The sequence below is a fragment of the Theobroma umbraticum genome, unplaced genomic scaffold (assembly GCF_002168275.2).
Source record: "Theobroma umbraticum cultivar Fairchild unplaced genomic scaffold, ASM216827v3 scaffold_12.1, whole genome shotgun sequence".
Classification (NCBI taxonomy): domain Eukaryota; kingdom Viridiplantae; phylum Streptophyta; class Magnoliopsida; order Malvales; family Malvaceae; genus Theobroma; species Theobroma umbraticum.
This window is the reverse complement of record NW_018397269.1, coordinates 2,260,929-2,278,309: the sequence shown is the minus strand read 5'-3', so window position 1 is coordinate 2,278,309 and position 17,381 is coordinate 2,260,929. Positions and strand designations below refer to the sequence as shown.

The 17,381-nt window shown below is 33.6% G+C and overlaps 3 protein-coding genes across 4 annotated transcripts in view; 2 read left to right on the top strand and 1 right to left on the bottom strand.

Moving 5' to 3' along the window:
• The first annotated feature begins 314 nt into the window (after positions 1 to 314).
• On the top strand, positions 315 to 7,902 carry DCP5 (decapping 5). The gene is made up of 8 exons (XM_021441038.2): positions 315 to 713; positions 1,792 to 1,892; positions 3,068 to 3,139; positions 3,774 to 4,763; positions 5,317 to 5,382; positions 6,608 to 6,772; positions 6,879 to 6,989; positions 7,417 to 7,902. Exons 1-8 carry the CDS (start codon positions 560 to 562, stop codon positions 7,564 to 7,566), a joined length of 1,809 nt encoding a protein of 602 aa, XP_021296713.1. The 5' UTR covers positions 315 to 559; the 3' UTR covers positions 7,567 to 7,902.
• A 2,785-nt stretch (positions 7,903 to 10,687) lies between these two features.
• Positions 10,688 to 14,375, top strand: CYB-1 (cytochrome B561-1). The gene is made up of 4 exons (XM_021440750.2): positions 10,688 to 11,077; positions 11,812 to 11,860; positions 13,440 to 13,639; positions 13,750 to 14,375. Exons 1-4 carry the CDS (start codon positions 10,934 to 10,936, stop codon positions 14,053 to 14,055), a joined length of 699 nt encoding a protein of 232 aa, XP_021296425.1. The 5' UTR covers positions 10,688 to 10,933; the 3' UTR covers positions 14,056 to 14,375.
• A 564-nt stretch (positions 14,376 to 14,939) lies between these two features.
• Positions 14,940 to 17,381, bottom strand: part of LOC110425938 (NagB/RpiA/CoA transferase-like superfamily protein) — a 4,761-nt gene continuing 2,319 nt past the window's right edge. The window contains exons 3-8 of one of the 2 annotated variants that reach the window (XM_021441023.2): positions 16,959 to 17,320; positions 16,135 to 16,627; positions 15,883 to 16,014; positions 15,674 to 15,770; positions 15,540 to 15,594; positions 14,940 to 15,294 (exon numbers count right to left, since the gene is read on the bottom strand). In XM_021441023.2, coding sequence (XP_021296698.1) covers positions 15,232 to 15,294; positions 15,540 to 15,594; positions 15,674 to 15,770; positions 15,883 to 16,014; positions 16,135 to 16,627; positions 16,959 to 17,320 — 1,202 coding nt within the window. In that variant the 3' untranslated portion in view covers positions 14,940 to 15,231. Of the gene's footprint in view, positions 15,295 to 15,539; positions 15,595 to 15,673; positions 15,771 to 15,882; positions 16,628 to 16,958; positions 17,321 to 17,381 lie in introns of both variants that reach the window. The other variant, XM_021441022.2, reaches the window with a different exon arrangement.

The window sequence follows — 17,381 nt, the reverse complement described above, 5'->3', positions numbered from 1 at the left end:
TATTTTATGTTAATATTTTTTATTTTAATTATAATATTATAAAATATTTTTAATAAGATAATAAAGTTGAAAAGTAAAAATATCTTTAATAACATTACAGAGTGTAATGTAATATAATTATATTGATTTTAGATTATAATCACATTACATCTCTTAATTATAATATAATTACATTACAATTTATTACAATAATTTATTATAAAATAAATATTATAACATAATATAATTAAATATATTATAAAAAAATATACTCTCACTTCCATGTATCAAATGCTACGTAAATATCGACTCCTTCCTTGAGGAAAAAAAATCATTCATCCAAGTAAAAGCAAGCAGTTTTCATATGGAAGTGTCCAAAACTGGAAACCCAGTGGGCTCTAACATGTAAAAGCACAGAGCAAACACACAAAGCTTCAAAAAGGATTTTGCTTGCACGCTTTTTTTTATTTTTTTGAAAGGTTTTGCTTAAGCACAGCATTTCTCTCTTTCATTGTACTTTGATTATAACTTTCACTGACAAATAGAAGAAAAGCCAATATTGTTGGAATAACCAAGGGCCATGGCCTCAACTGAGAGCTCCAGATCTTCAACTGCTGGGTCTCCTGATTCATATATAGGCAGCTTGATAAGCTTGACTTCCAAGTCTGAAATCAGATATGAAGGTGTTCTCTTTAACATCAACACTGAAGAATCCAGCATCGGTTTGAGAAATGGTAAAAAAAACAAAAACAAAAAACTCTTTTTATTTCCTGGGTTTTTTTCTCTTTTTGGGGTTTTGTTTTTTTTGTTAAGGTGAAATAATTTATTTTGACTTGTTACTGTGAGGTTGATTTTGGGATGCTTTCAAAATTCTCTCTCTCTCTTTTTTTTTTCCGTTTTAAGTTCTTTGTTGGGTGTAATAAAGGCTTCTATGTGAGATGAATGTTGACCTTTTATGCAACTGGTATTAGTTGAGGTCACTGAACTAAATACCCAGGATTGTAGAAGAGAAAGTTAATCAAGTAGGTAATCTAGAGAAACAAAAAAAGAGAATGTTATAGGGCTGAAAACATATGAGAAAATAGCAGAAAATTTCTTTGCTGATTTACTTTTAAACAGCTGGTGTACATCTCAAATTATAGGACCTTTAAATCATGATTCATAGTGAATACATAACAGACAATTGCCCCTATTACTAACTTTACAACTGCAAAACACATAAGAATTTTACATTTTACAGCTCTCTGCAGAACTATGCAGCAGCAATTAAGTTGGCAGTGCACAACTTCGACAATAATTGGCAATTTTAAATTGTTAATGGTCCATACTAAAATGGTTTGCCAAAGTAGTTAATGCTATAATGGAGCAACAAGAGAATTGTTGGAACTCTATTTAAAATTTTGAATAATAAATGGAAGATTTAAGTATTGGTATCAACATGGATTGCTAGAACAGAGACTATAAAAATTGAAATTTATGGCTCACCAAAAAAAAGGGAAATTTTATCTGTTCTGAAATGAAATTATATATTTGGGCAATTAGATGATAGAGCTTGGTGTAACCATCTATATAATATTGCCCCGTTCAGACTAGGGAGGGATGTAGCTGTTAGGGCTCCAAATGTGAGAACCTTACTGCTTCCGATGTTATTCTGTTGCTTGTGATTAAGAAAGGCCTAATAGGAAATTGGTAAACAGAAGAAAGATTTGTTACATTTTGTATTCTATGTTTTAGTGACTCTTGTTGCTCTTTTGGGTGTTAAGATGCAACTATATCCTGGTTCTAAATATCTTGTGTTCCTTAACATTGCAGTAAGGTCGTTTGGAACAGAAGGGCGAAAAAAGGATGGTCCACAAGTTACACCAAGTGATAAAGTTTATGAGTACATCCTTTTCCGTGGAAGTGACATCAAGGTACACCAAATATTATTGGAACTAATGTGCATTGATAGTGCTATTACCTACCTTTTCAATTTAGAAGTTTATGTGTGGGCAATTGTTCAAGGATAAAGAATCAGAATATGAATTTGAATTTTGGTGTTAGAAGGCCATTTTGAGTAAATGCTGAATTGCTGTAGAGTAGTGAGGGCATTTCTCTGGTTGGAAGTATCTTCTTTTCCTTCAGTTGTGGTGCCATAAGTAGCTCATCTGCTATCCAGATTTTAGGGCAAAAGAGGCTAGAAAATGCAAAGTTGTTTTTTTGCTTGATCACCCTTCTATTATTGCTTGTAAAGTTTGTTAGAAGTTTCTTTTGGCTCATGCCATAAAACTTTCCAAGGTTCAACTTTTTCTTGATGTTTGAAATTCATTTGATAAAACTATTGTCCTTGAACAATCTTTTTGAGATTCAATTGTTCCTCTTATCTTTTTCCTATAATCATTGAATTTGGTATATAAAAACAGGCTGCAACAACACTGACAAGTTTGAGCATTTTTTGTCATGATAGAGGAATTTTTTGGTAGAATTGAGGTTTTTGATACTATGGTGCCTAGTTGTGGCAAGCACAATACCTCAGCAGCCATTGATATATGGTTTTACTGTGGTGTTGATTCAAAATACTCTGTTTTATTTACTTTTGCCTTTCATTTTGCCAAGGTGCAGTAAGATAAAAGTTGGAATTGGTGTTGTATATTTGTGCCAAAGCAAATGGTTAGCATTGCAGGATTGGCACTGATATGTACATGGAGCCCAGTCTGGTCAACAGGCTAAGGTTTTGGTGCACCATTTTATTAGCACTTGACTTATAGATGACTGTTTATGAGTGACCCCTTAAGTAAGATTAATCTTTGTTGCAAGACCTCATGGTGTTATTGAAAGTTGTGATTGTGGTGCTAGGCAAGAGTGTGGTTTTCACACTACTAAATCCAACATTTTAGATTTATCTGCACAAGAGCTGAGAAAAGAAAAAAAAATTATCTTCACTAAAGCATTGTAGTTTAGATGCCTATTTTGCTAGACTACAATCTGATTCCATCTACATTTAGTGAACAAAGAAAAATTGTCGTTCTCACCAATTTTATATCAGTCTGTTATCATATTTAGTGCCTTAAAAATGTTTTTTTTTTTCTGTTTCTCCATTTGTTTACAGGACTTGCAGGTTAAATCTTCACCACCAGTTGAGACCCCAGCACCTATACACAATGATCCTGCTATTATACAGGTAGAGGAAAGAAAATGGTTCTTATATATTAAATGTGCAGCTAAAATATAAATTTTGAAACCAGTAATATTATGTTGGATTCAGTATTATGATCAAGTTTATATGGAAGGATATTTAAAATATTTCTGGATCCGGCATATCATCACTAGCTATGTAGATAGTTATAGTTTTATTGTACTTTCTTGTGAAGAAAGAATTAAAATACTTATGGATTTTTTGTTTTGTTTGATGTATTTGGTTCTATTTTAATTTCTAGGCAGTTGAATTGGGTTTAGGGTTTAGCTTATAAGTACCAATTCTATTTAAGTTTCTGGTAGGTTCTGAATGATGACTTATCTGGAACTTGGAAAATTGCTAAGAGATGTCCCTTTTTTGGATGGTCCTCCCTTGTCTTATCTCCCTAGTTCTCTTATTTATCCAATTTCCTCTCTTTCTTCCATCTTCTCCTTAATTTCCCTTTAAAGTCTATTTTCTCCCTTCTTTCCCTCCTTGTTCATCACTGTGCTTAAAGGTGTCTTATCTATTGCAAGATTTATAGTATAGATACATGTTTATTATTTTATCAAGCTTCAATATAGATACATGTTTACTAGTCAAATTCACTGACATTTGTTCCAATTCCTTTCTTGTGCAGTCTCACTATCCCCAGTCAGCAATTGTGTCCACAGGCTTGCCTTCTTCTGGTACTGGATCTATACCAGATCCAGGTTCCCAAACTTCATCTGTAGGAATTGCCAGGCCAACATTTCAGGGTAGTCTTCCATTATATCGACCTGGTGCAAATTTAGCGCCATGGGGTTCATCAACTGCTCCAACAACAAATGGTGGGCCTTCTATGCCTATGTACTGGCAAAGTTACTATGGGTCAATGAATGGTCTACCTCCACAGCAGCAACCTTTGCTCCGACCCCCTCCTGGCTTGTCAATGCCACCATCCCTGCAGCAATCTATGCAATATCCAGCCATAAATGTGTTATTACCTACTACAACTTCTAACTTGCCAGTTCATCCGTTGTCTGAAAACACTCCTACTTTGAAGCCACCCTTTGGTACAGGCACCCTGAATTTGCAATCTTCTGTGCTTCCAGCCCAGTCTTCTACAGTAGTATCAGACTCATCAACTAGTTTGAATCCAGATACGGCTTCTGCTTCAACCCTTCCTACTGCAGCTCCAAGTAGTAGCTTGCCTTTGGTATCTGCATTGAGTAGTTTGGATAAAAGTGCTGTCATGTTGTCTCTTTCTGACAAAACTAAGAAAGTCCCTGATCCCATAATGCCATTCAAAGGCATTCCTGATTCTGCTTCATCCGCCATAGGGACAAGTTCAGTTTTGAATGATGGAATGCTTCCTTCTTTAGTGACCCCAGACCAGCTTTTACAACCTGGAGTGCTCACACCATCCTCGTCTATGTCTTCACAAACAGCTCAGAAGGATGTGGAGGTTGTTCATGTATCATCTCCAGAATCAACAACAGCGCCTGCACCAGCACCAGTGTCAGCACAAGTACCACCACCAGTTTCAGCGCAAGCATCACCACCGTTGTTAGCACAATCACCACCACAACCACTGAAAACAGAAGGACAGGAACTGATATTGCCTTCACCTTCACCCTCAGATCGTAAGGTATTGCTTTCATTATCTTTCTTTCATTGTGCAAAGTGACAGGGTTGTGGATATACGAGGAACATATAATTTGGAGAGTTCAGTTCCTTTTGGCCCCTTTCTTAATTGAAGGAACCTCACTTCTTGACTCTGAAATCTAACCTACCATAGTGAGTTGGTGCCGCTGAATTAGTATTGCTAACTTCTTAAAGAAATTTCAAACTTCTGACTTCCTCAAAGCATGGTGGCTAAGTGCCTAATCTGTATATAACTCATTGAAATTTAGCAATGTTTTCTTTTCAGTAGAAGTAGTATCTATGACTTATCGTGACTTGCCTGTTCAATGTATCTTTTTTCTTTTTTGACTAGTCAGGGATTATATTACCAGGTTTCTTTAGTTGTTGTACCGTGGCTGACCACTGTATATTAATTGCTTTACCCTTCCCAATAGTTAGGTTTCATAGTTTTAGTTTGTACGTATCAAAATATTGGCTTGAAATGGTTACATGTATGCTGACATGCAATTTCCCGCCTTTTTGGTGCATTTGCAACTGGTTATTCACCACCCTCCTAGCTGCACAGAGCTCCAATGCACAGTTATCATAGTTATAGAGGACGTGATAGAGGAAGAGGAAATGCGGTATGTTTTCTGTTTCTTTGCTTTGCCATATTGTTATTTGTGATGCATATGGTGGCAATGTTATTTTCTGAGTGTGATTTAGCTAAGTTGGTGTCTATAATGAAGTTACATTGGATAGAAGTTTGAGAAAGTTTCTGCAATAGCACTCCATGCCTTAAAACATATTTTAATTTGAGTACAACCTTTGTTAGGGAAGCTAATTGAATATTCTGAAGTTTTGGGATAATAAAAACTCATACTTCATCTTGGTAGAAGACTATTCATTTATCAATAACATTTATCATTCTCAGACCCTTAATACCACCTTAACCCCACAGAATATTCACCCAAAGTTTCAACATATCAAAATATTATTTACTTGAGAAAATCATTGTCTATAACCATTTTAACTTGGTTGCCCCACCTTTTGAATTTCATAATTTAAATTTTGCCCTTTCTTTTTTAACAGTTAAACTTATTCAGGTCATTTTGAAAATTATAGTAGATTGATTGCATGTGAAAGCATGATTTGACAAATGAATTTCTATATTCGATTAGCTTCACCATATAAATATGAGATGGAGTATGTGCTTGGATAGTCTTGAACATGTGGAAGTGATCAGTGGAGCATGTGCAGATCTGAAACTGTTATCTTTGTGTTCCCTTCTAGTATGTGTGAGCCTGCAGCATCTGTGTGTTTCCCAGATTGCCTGGTGTCATTTTGGGTCAGTTTAGTTTGATTACTTAACTCTAAACTAAAGGTTGAGGTAAAACAAGTAGTTCGAACTAGATTTTTTGCAAACTTTATGGTGTATTCTTGTTGGAGTATAATCATGGGAATTGACTGATCATGATGTTGGAGTTCTTAAGTATTTTAAGGTTTTGTTTAAAGGTCTTTAAAAGTCTGTGAAGGGAATGATATTACCAACCAAATCCCACTAGGAAAACACACATTTGAACATTATGGCTTATTGCTTACAAAATTGATAGATTAAATTAATTCTCAAACCTTTGACAATGAGAAAATCATGGATGGCTTTGTGGTGGCCAATGGGGAAAGATGAATGTACTCTTCTATCAATTAATGGAACTCTTTTTATTTATCTAAAAGTCTCCAACCGTTTTGCCCTGTAAGACCTTTGTTCTGTTGGTCATTGCTTTGCCAACCTTCATTAACCTACAAGGCTCATAGCTTTTACAGTCTGATGACTGGGCTTGGTTTTAATGTCAAAATTTTTTACTGTAGATTTCCCGTTCGGCAACCAGATTTACAGAAGAATTTGATTTCACAGTGATGAATGAGAAATTTAACAAGGATGAAGTTTGGGGTCATCTTGGCAAAAGTAGCAGAGGTCAGGAAGAGGATTTACAAAATGAAGATAGTGTTGGATCCTCATTAGTGGAGGTTAAGGAAAGTTCTCTGTCCCCCCACCCCTTGTGTATGTTGGTGCCAAGCAAGTGTGCACTAGTTGGTTCATAAATTCATTTTGTTTACTCCTATTTTTCCATTTTTGCAGCCTGTATATGTCAAAGATGATTTTTTTGATTCATTGTCCTGTGATGCTCTTGATGATGGGTCTCGAAATGGGAGAACTAGATTTTCAGAGCAAATGAGAAGAGATACAGAGGTACTATATTCCATTTGCATTATTCACATCATTGGAGCATTTAAAGTTGTAAAAATATTTTCTTTCGTATGTATATACATGTGTGTGTATTTATATATTTATGCATATGTGTTTATGTGTTTGACTTAAGAAACTTTAACTATATTTGTTTGTCTGTTGTCATATAGAGTTAAAATATACTTACAACTGCTTAGTGTCCTTTTGTTTTCTATTTGTGTATGACAAGTTCAGTGGGGAATAGGAGGAATTGGAATCTAGACTTTGACCAAAGAACTAAACCTTTAAAACCATGCCTGTTTATGGCTTCTGGGCATATGATGGGGTTTGCTTAAATCTCTGCCTTAGTATTTGTTAATATGTGTTGTGTTTATCAACAAGCACGGTCTTGTATTCTTGATAAGAATTTCTTGTGACAATATTTGTATAGACCTTTGGCGATTTCCCGTGGCATCGTGGTGGTAGAGGTGGCCGTGGACCTATTCATGGTGGTCGAGGACGTGGTTCTTACTACTACAGAAGAGGCTATGGTTATGGTGGGAGGGGTAGGGGATATGGCATGGCAAATCGTTCCACCTAGTTAGAAGCCGAGATTGAGCACAGATCAAAGTATTACCAGAAACGCAGGGATGTGGCCACCAAATTGAAGACGCTCATAATGGCTTTGGGTTGTACTCCTAGAGCACTTGCTGCTTTAGGAATGAGTGGAGTCATAGAAATAAGCAAAACCCCAGAAGACAGAATGGGATTTCCATTGCACTGCTCATAAGTATTTGTATGGATAGTGTGAGGTGATTTGATCTGTTTAAACCCAGTTTTTCCTGTTGTTTTGGCAAATAAACACAATTTTGTATTAGGTGAATTTTAGTTTGATTATTTTTTCTTAAAATATAAGAAAATGGGTCATTCTATAGTTTTAATATCATGTATTTCTCCCTAACTGTTTTTTACCAACAGTACCAAATACTAAAAATTTTCAAATTATATTATTTTCTTGCAATCATTTTTCACAACAATGAAGTCAAATGCTAGAAATCAAATGAAGGGTTCTTCTACTCTCTTTTTTTTTTTTTTCACTTTCTATCGATATTTTATCAATTCCTAATATACCAAGAAATTCTATGTATGTCTCATCTCTGACTCTATTTATATTTGTTTAAAACAAAAGACATAAAATATTATGGATGGTCATTGAACATGGATGGATGTATCATGTAGCAGTCTTTCTTCATCTAATAATAATTACGATGGCTGATGACCACTATTTCAGCATTCATCCCAATAGTTAAAATAAACAATCTAAAGTTCTGTTCCATTATTGTTTTTGGTTATTTGCTGGTTCTTTTTCAAATGTATAAAGAAAAATAAATAAAAAGTAGCATTAAAATATGTCAACAAATATTTCTATATATAATAGAAGTAAAAATTATATTTTTTTTAAGTACATGATTTTACTGAATTATGTTAGATGAAATTAGTGTTACATTTTAACTATTTGTCTATTTTAAATAATTATAATTTTATTTTCTTTACTATTAAATTATAGACAATTTTTTTAACCCTCAAAGATAAGGTACTTTCAAAAATAAATTTTTTTTAATTTTAACTATTTTAGCCAAGATAAAATTTTTAGACTAAATTGCTTTTAATGAAACCTACCCATATTCAAGTATTAGTGTTGAAAAAATTGTTATTATATGTCATGTTGAAAAAAAAATTATTACATATTATGTTTTTTTTTTATGATTACAAGAAATGTAACAAATAAAATAACTCTAAAAGTTAATTATCCAATTTAGAGATTTTGGATAATATTTACCTTTTGATTTTAAAGTAAATTTCTTTTATTTTAAACTTTATTTCTACTATGAAAATGTTTAATTCTAAGAGTTTATATCATAATGAAATAAAATATAAAGATAGAGGTCAAGTGATACATCATGTTTAAAAAATGTTATTATTACATGCTATTTTTAAAAAAATATTTTTATATGCCATGTTGAAAAAAAAATTGTTATATGTTAGCGTTTAGCTTTAAGAGTTTCTGTTCTAATGAAATACAAAAGAGTAAATTACATATTATATTTAAAAAATGTTATTATTACTGTTTAAAAAAATTTGACTACGTTGTTTAGAAAAAAAAAAATTGTTACATACAAACATATACAAAAACATGTTACACAGCATGTCATATTCAATAGATTTAATATACACCAAGTAAACTAGAGTTATTGCATGCAAGTATAATGTGTAATAATTTTAGGTAGTGTTTTAATTCATAGATTTCATTTCACTTACAACTTTAACCCATCAACTTTTGAATTTTGTAAATATAAACCAATTGTTAATTTTTCAAAAAAAATTACAGAAAAAAAATCTAAAAATTTTCAAAAAAAGAAAAAGATGAACAAAATAAGGGATTAATAACTTTGGAGAAAAAACCTCTCTCACCTTCATTAGATTTTTTAGATATATATAATTACAAAATATCAAAAACTCCTAATCCGTAGATGTAAATCAAAAAACAAAAAAATTCCAAAACATTGATGGAGTGCACAACTAAAACCTTAGTTTGTTATGCTTTAAAATAACTAAAAATAACATAAAAAAAAAATAAAATGACACTACAAGTCTAAGTAGATGTTACACACTTTAGTATAAGATATTACACACTAAAACTTCAGTAGCAGATATTACATGTCAAGGTTAAAGCTTTAACACTATATGTTACACGTCACGTTCAAAGCTTTAACACTAAATGTTACAAAGTTTCCTTTTTCTTATTAATATTAATCGTCAATATATGAATCATTTTATTATACGCTAAGGCATGTTCTATTAGATTTGAATCACTAAAAAACTTAACATTAATAAATCCAAGAACATGTTATTACTCACCATGACATGTTTTTTGTTCTGTAGATCGATGATGATATAATAAGATGGAAAGAGATAGACAGAGAGAGAATTTTGTAAATGTAAATCAATAAACTCAATAACATGTTATCTGTCATATCATACTATTTCGATCAACGACGATATGACAACATAACAAAAAATACATAAAAAGATAATGATGATAGTAAAATTAAAAAAAGTTAGATAACGAGAGAGAAAAATAAAGAGCACAATAAACGGGAGAGAGAAATTGAGAACATTTAATTTGTTTGAAATGATTTTAAGAATATTTTTATCTAGTTATGGTAAAAGTTAAAAAAAATTAACTTTATATTAAAGATTACTTTGGAAATGAACTTAGTAAATTAATTATTTTTCATAATTTACTCTAAATTTTATCTTTTTGTACATTTTTAACAAGTAAAAAGTAATATTTCAAATAAAAAATGGAGGATGAGGATTCTCATGATAAGTATTATTTGTTAAATAGAACAGATAAAAAATAAAATAGTATGTACAAAATTGAACAAAAAAGGGAAATAAATATTATTTGAAAATAATAGTGGGCAAATATAATTATTATATAATTTGATTCCTTCAATTTTTTTAAATATAATTTTTTTAAAAAATACAAAAACCTTTTTTATTAAAAAAAGGAAGGATTCAAATTAGGAGAAGAAAAATAGAAAAGAAATTTGGATGCGAATATAATTAAGTAAAATAGCGAAGAAAAAGAAAGCAAAGTCAACGTGGCACCAGATTAGAGTATAAATCTCTGACTTAGACTGTGTGCTGACCTGGCATCAGTTTTTCTTCTCTATTCAATCTTTTGCCCTCACTTGGTTGAAATTTTGAAAGTTGAATTCTTTGAAAGCCTTCTCTGATCTACTCTCTTCAGAAACAAGGACAAATCCTTCTTCTTCTTCTTCTCTTGATTGAAACCAAAGGCAGCAACTTTGTTCTTCTTCTGACATAACCCATCTCTAAAACCCTAGAAAAACATATCTTTGCCTTTGTTTCTGTCTGTCTGTCTTACTTCTTGTAAGAAAATGGGGGCTCCGGTGATTAAATTTCCAATCTTTATGATAGTAAGAGTATTGGGAATTGTAATAACAGCTCTTGTTTTTACATGGACCCTTCACTATAGAGGAGGATTGGCGCTCATCTCTGATAACAAAGATCTCATTTTTAATGTAATCTCTCTCCTCTTTGGCTTTAATTTTGTCTATTTTTTTTTCTTTTTGTTAAGTAGAGAAGAAATAAAAGTTCTTTTAATTATTGGCAAGTTACTTGGTTTTGATTTTCTTTTACTGGGTTTTAGGCATTTTTGGTTTTTTTTTTTTTCTGGTTAGATATGGTGATCCAATGATCTTGTTGCTATTTTGCCTTATAATTTGCATTAGATGATAATTAATAAGTGGAAAAGTGAGGATATATTAGAAGTTAATGATGTCATTTATTCTAACTAGAAGAAATACTGCTATTCTTCACAATGTTTAATTGTAGAATTAAGGAAAGCAATGCAGTTTAGAAGTAACAGAAAATGGTGATTAGCATTACCTTTTAGGAATCAGTTCGGTTATTGCTTTTGCTAACTTTTTGTATTCTTTAGGAAGCTAAAAAGTAAAAGCAAGCAATATTTTTGAACAATTGAAAAATTTTAATTTCTTTGGATAACAACATACATGATCTTACTTTAATATGGAAAAATAATGTTGGAATTGATATTGTATTTTAGTGATTTGTTCTGTTTTAATCAATTACAATTATGTTTGGCTTTGTAACGATGTTTTAGAAAGTAAAGGTAAGAAAACAAAGCAACAATTAGACAAATCTTTATTTTGTGTCTTTCTTAGTCTAACCTATGAAGAGGATTATTTTCTTTTCCATTGCAAAAAACTCACTGTTGTTGTGTACTTAATTGCAGGTCCATCCTGTTTTGATGGTTATTGGACTAGTGCTCTTAAATGGTGAAGGTGAATGTCTTTTCTCACTGTAAGAATGTGCTAGGTGGTTCAATATTTAGTTAAATGTAACAGAACATCTCTTTTACAGTTCTATATGGTTTCCTCGTGAGATGATTAATTTTCAAGTTTATCAAATTAAATTTCATCAATTGGATAGGATGAAAGAATGAATCTGGAGTCTGGATGAAACATTGATGCATGTTAAGAACTCAGAAGTTTGCATAGTGCCTACCCCTTATTGTCACTGATAGGTTTATTGAGGTTTTTTAAGACTTGAAAAGTGAATTACCTTCAAACTATTAGCAGAGTTACTCTAATATAGTTCTGTATCTCTAAGATCTCCTGCTGTTTCTTTGACTTTTCAATGCATGATTTTTCTTGATAAATTGAGGGAATTGTCATGTATTTTCAGAAGGATATTGGTCTGAAAATATGTATTATGCCTTCTTTTTTTCTATTTTGAAATTTTGTTGCTTTTACAGGAAAGCTGCTTAAGGAATTTTAAGAGTTTGTGAGTATTTAACACGGTACCATGATCTTACTTCATGTTTGACTGACATAATACATTATTTGTACATGCACAAGCACAAGTTTTTTGTCCCTCTCTCTCTTTGTGCCTCGGCAGAAGCTGGTTTCCTATTCAGTAGATTTTGCTAGATAATATATATATATATATATATATATATATATTCTGGTACACAGAGAGTATAAATTTGCTTCTTCTTCCAAGTAGGAAGGAAGTAATTAAGTTAATCCACTTTTCCCCCTCGGATTCGCAGAGTGTCATTTTCCTCTTCCCTAATTGCTACAATTTCTTGTCATCAAGATTAGTTCAGAACTCTATTGCTTAAAGGAAGCATCACCTGAATAATGATTCTTAGAAGGAATGCTGTTGTTAAAACACATTGTGCGGTGGTAACTTAGGTGTTTCCTTCACGCTGTTGCATCCATTTTTTTTTTTAATTCTGAACAAGAATAATCTGGGGTTTGTATTTCCAACTTTTTTTACTACAAATCTAAAGCACTTGAATTGCCACTGTTTGGTCATGGAGGTCCACGTGGATGCCATATTTGTGGATGGTAAAGGTTCTGTCATTGTATACAAATAATTTTAAGTGATATGGACCTGATAATATAATGCGGCCTTGAACTAGTGTTGAGTCCCTATTGAGCCTTCAGCTTGATTTGGATTCTTTTTAGTTGAGTCATATGCTACCCTTATCTAGTTGTTTTTGATGTCATATAAAACTATGCATGCTTTGTATTTACAATTTGATTCACACATACAAATGACTAGGCCAATAACTTGCTTAGTTAAATATTTAGGTTATTTACCCTTTTAGGTGCTTCTGGGAGCTAAAGCCAAAATTTTTGAAATGTCATCTGCTAATTCATTTATCGCCTTTGATCTGCCATAGGCAGGCCTAGGCCATGAAACAATGACTTCACTGAAAAACCTTGTGTCTCATGGGAAATTTAATTCTAGAATCAGAGAATTGTGAATGTGAAATTTTATGAAATTCTGAACAAGGTCACAATCTTTATCATCCCGCTTTTCATAACTCTTGTGTGGTATGGATTAATGCAGCCATGCTGGCATACAAGACCGTTCCAGGGACAAAAAGCTTCAAAAAATTAGTTCATCTTACAGTACAATGTGTTGCTTTTATCTTGAGTATTATTGGTTTATGGGCTGCTTTGAAGTTCCACAATGATAAGGGCATCGACAATTTTTACAGTCTACACTCGTGGTTGGGCCTAGCTTGCCTCTTCTTATTTGGCATCCAGGTCTACTTTTATTATTCTATTTCCCTTTCCAGTGCATTTTTGCTTCATTTTGTCCAGAAGTTGGGTCTTGAAATGATGTTTGTGTTTTTCTTTTAATTTCTGCTGTACAGTGGGCTGCTGCATTTGCAACCTTTTGGTACCCAGGTGGGTCAAGAAACGGAAGAGCTGCCTTGTTGCCATGGCATGTTTTCCTTGGGATGTATGCATATGGCCTTGCTGTTGCTACTGCTACTACTGGTATCTTAGAAAAGCTTACTTTTCTTCAAACTAACCTGGTAATATCACGCTACTCTACCGAGGCTTTGCTTGTAAACTCTTTGGGTATTTTGATTGTTATCCTGGGTGGTTTTGTCATTCTTGCTACGCTCACTCCTGTGAATGGCAAAAGTGATGCCCATAGAGGATTTGTGGAATAGGCACCATGTGTTTCCCCCCTGCAAGTCCAGGAGACTCAGCGTATTCTTCCTCCCGAAGAACTACAGGATGAGTTTGTAGCTAGAGAAATGAAGTCAAGTAACGAAATCTGAAAAGCTTGTATTACATGTAAATCTGCGACAGAAATTTGAGGTGGCTACTGTCTACTGTCATGTCTCTTCCTAGGGCATTTGGCTTTCTTTTTTGCTACTGTTGAACACGGTATTAAAATTTCCAAAAAAAAAAAAGAGAGGAATCCTTTTGTGGGTTATTTGGCCTTTTACATTGTGGAAATTTCCGTTTAATTGATACTTTTTACTAATTTTTTATGTTATATGTATTATTTGTTTTTGAAATATTATTATAAAGTAAAAATAAAAGATAAGAAGTAATATTATTATTGATAATTAAAATAAGACATGATTAAAATGGAAGATCAATGATAAGATAATTAATCTATGTTATAAAAAGTTTTGGCATATTTTGTGTATAATCTTTGACGATTTCATTTGCTGCATTTGTATTTCGAGACAAAACATGATGCTTTCGGCCTTTTTTTTCTCCTTCCTAAATGAATTATTAAATACTTGATTTGCTTTTGCATTCCAGTCTCGATTAGGGTTTGACATGCTTGATGGCAACCCAAAGTTTGTTTCTGCAGCCATCCAATTTAGAATTTTGTTGGATATATTAAGGAAGCATAGAAAGAAAAGTTGAAACACCTAGGAAACGTTGTTATGTGGTTAAATGTGCTAGATTCTTTGCTAGGCAAAGTAATATGCTATATAAGATTATATGTCAAAGCAACTGACTAAATATGGTCACAATCACTGTGGCACTACATGTTGAAGCAAATATCGAAATGTCGAATCTGCTACAACTATCATCCTTCAAGAGAACCCAAATTAACCAAAACTTGCTACAACAGGAGATCGCATCATGCTTCTGCCCGGAGAGGCGAAAGGATCGCACTCTTCACTGAGTCAGCTTTACAAAACAAACACCCACCCACAAAATTGGAAACCTCTAGCCTTATTCCGTGAGGAAGACCCAAAAAACAGGAGAAATGAAAACATATGATGATTAAAAAAAAAAAAATTCTCTCCTTATTGTTCCGTTCAGATTGACCAGAATGATGGTCTACAACATGAGCAAAATTGTTGTGAACCCTCGTCAATCTAGGACCATAGGTGTTCTCTTCGATATTCTCTCACAATGACAGGCACACTTGTGGGTGGCACCTAAAGCAAGAAAAACACCCAATTCGTTTATACTGATAGCATAGCAACATAAGTAAACAAGTAGCAAGGGTCGGAAATCGGAAAGAAAAAACACACCCTCACAAGGTTTAACCATATTCAATTCTTCTACTATGGTTAGTCCATGAAGACATAGAAACTGGGTGGGTAAAATTTATAGAGAAGCATCAGATGCTTTCCTTAAGACGGAGAAGATGCAAGACTAGCATTATCAAATCATAACTTACCATGCCATAATCTGTGATTACCATGGAGACATAATCTGAAGGTGTTGCATCATAACTGTCATGAAAAAGTTCTGAACTGTCAGTCCCAAGGATCGTAGCCTTATTGTCACATCATCAAATTTATAAACACTTACATCAGATTCAGAAGCTGCAGATTTTCACAATTGACCAAACCATCTAAGTAATTGATTTCCTCTCTACCGCGAACCTTTGAAATGGCATCTGGATTACCTGTAACGAATGGAACAGACAGACACCTAAGCCACTTCCATTTAAGTGACCAAAAAGAGGAAACACAACCTGGTAAAAAGTTACTCCAATATCTATTAACAGAAACGCCTACCAAGCTCATTAGAGCATATCGAATCAAGCTGCACCCTTTCATGAAATTTATATGCTTCACAACACACTAATACAGGGACATGGAGTGCATGAGCAACCATAGCAACACAAGCAGTCCCAACTCTTGAGTAAACTGTTCCATTAGACAAAACTGATGAAGCACCAAGAAAAACTCGAGTAACCTCATGCATGATACAAGAAACAGCATTTACATGAGTATATGTACAGCTAAGGCCCTTCCTCACCAACCTACGTAGTAAGAGTTGTCCTTCAAGCTTTGGGCGAGAGTCAACCACTACAACACGGAATTGTTTGCCAAGTTCATGGGCATGCAATAATATCATCTCAACTGCAGAGGATGCCCCATATGTGAGAAGAACATCACCATCTCTAATCTTTGTAACAGCATGTTTGACTATCACCTTATCTGCAAGGATGATCTTTTCATTTATGAAACGATCAATATCCAACATAAGGCTAGCTTTTGCTTCTGATTCTGACAGAGACAATGGTAACTTCGCAATTCGACTCTTTAGAAACTTGATTGCATTGCCCATGCTAATTGAGAGTGGCCTGCACTCAATCAAGAAAGAAACATAACTACTAATCCTTGCAGTCAAGTCTCTAATTAGAGTTTTTTCAGGTGGAGTTGAGTAGTCCTTGATAGCCTCTTTGAATGCTTCAAGCATTGCAATACAACGAGCATTGCCACCGCATATATCTCCAGATAAATACTGCAATCCAACCTGTCAAACCAAGGAAAGCAGTAGTTAAGACTAAAATTGGCCAATATTTTTATCTCTTTTACACATTGATGCAACAAAAGCTTATATACTAATGACTACCACAGAAAGCTTGCAATAAAGTGAGTAAGGCTTAAGTAAAGCATAATTAGACAAGAACATATGACTGACCCAATCTAGAACACCTTCACACACAGACACAGACACACACACATATTCATCTCCATACATACATATATGTGCATGTAGTATGATTTTTGCATGTATAAATGTGTGGGTGTGTATACTGATTTTGTAAGTCCAAAAAAGCCCAAAGTTGAGTTTGCAGGAATACCTTGTACACAGCAGGATGCATTGGATTGAGTTCAAAAAACTTTGTCTCTAGATCAGGAAGCTGAGTTCCATGCTCGTATTGAGGCAAATGCCTGAACAGTTCCACTCTATTCCTAGCTTCAGTTTGCTTTACAACTGCACGCTTTTTGGCTTTCTCCACCCGGCTCGTATCATCATATTGCATTCGTGGATGGGGAGCATCTTTCTTTCTATCTTTCTCAGGTGCACGATCACCACCCTTCTTCTCAGCTGCAACTTGAGAACCATCATTCTTTTGTGAAGGAGGTTTTGCTGCTTTACTTGGTTTTGTATTTGCTGAAGTCCCAACCTTAGATGCAGCAGCAGGTGCCTTACTTCCTTCAGCTAATAACATATTGTGATCAAACAGAACACACAATAAGTTCTTAAAGGATTTTTCTTTCTT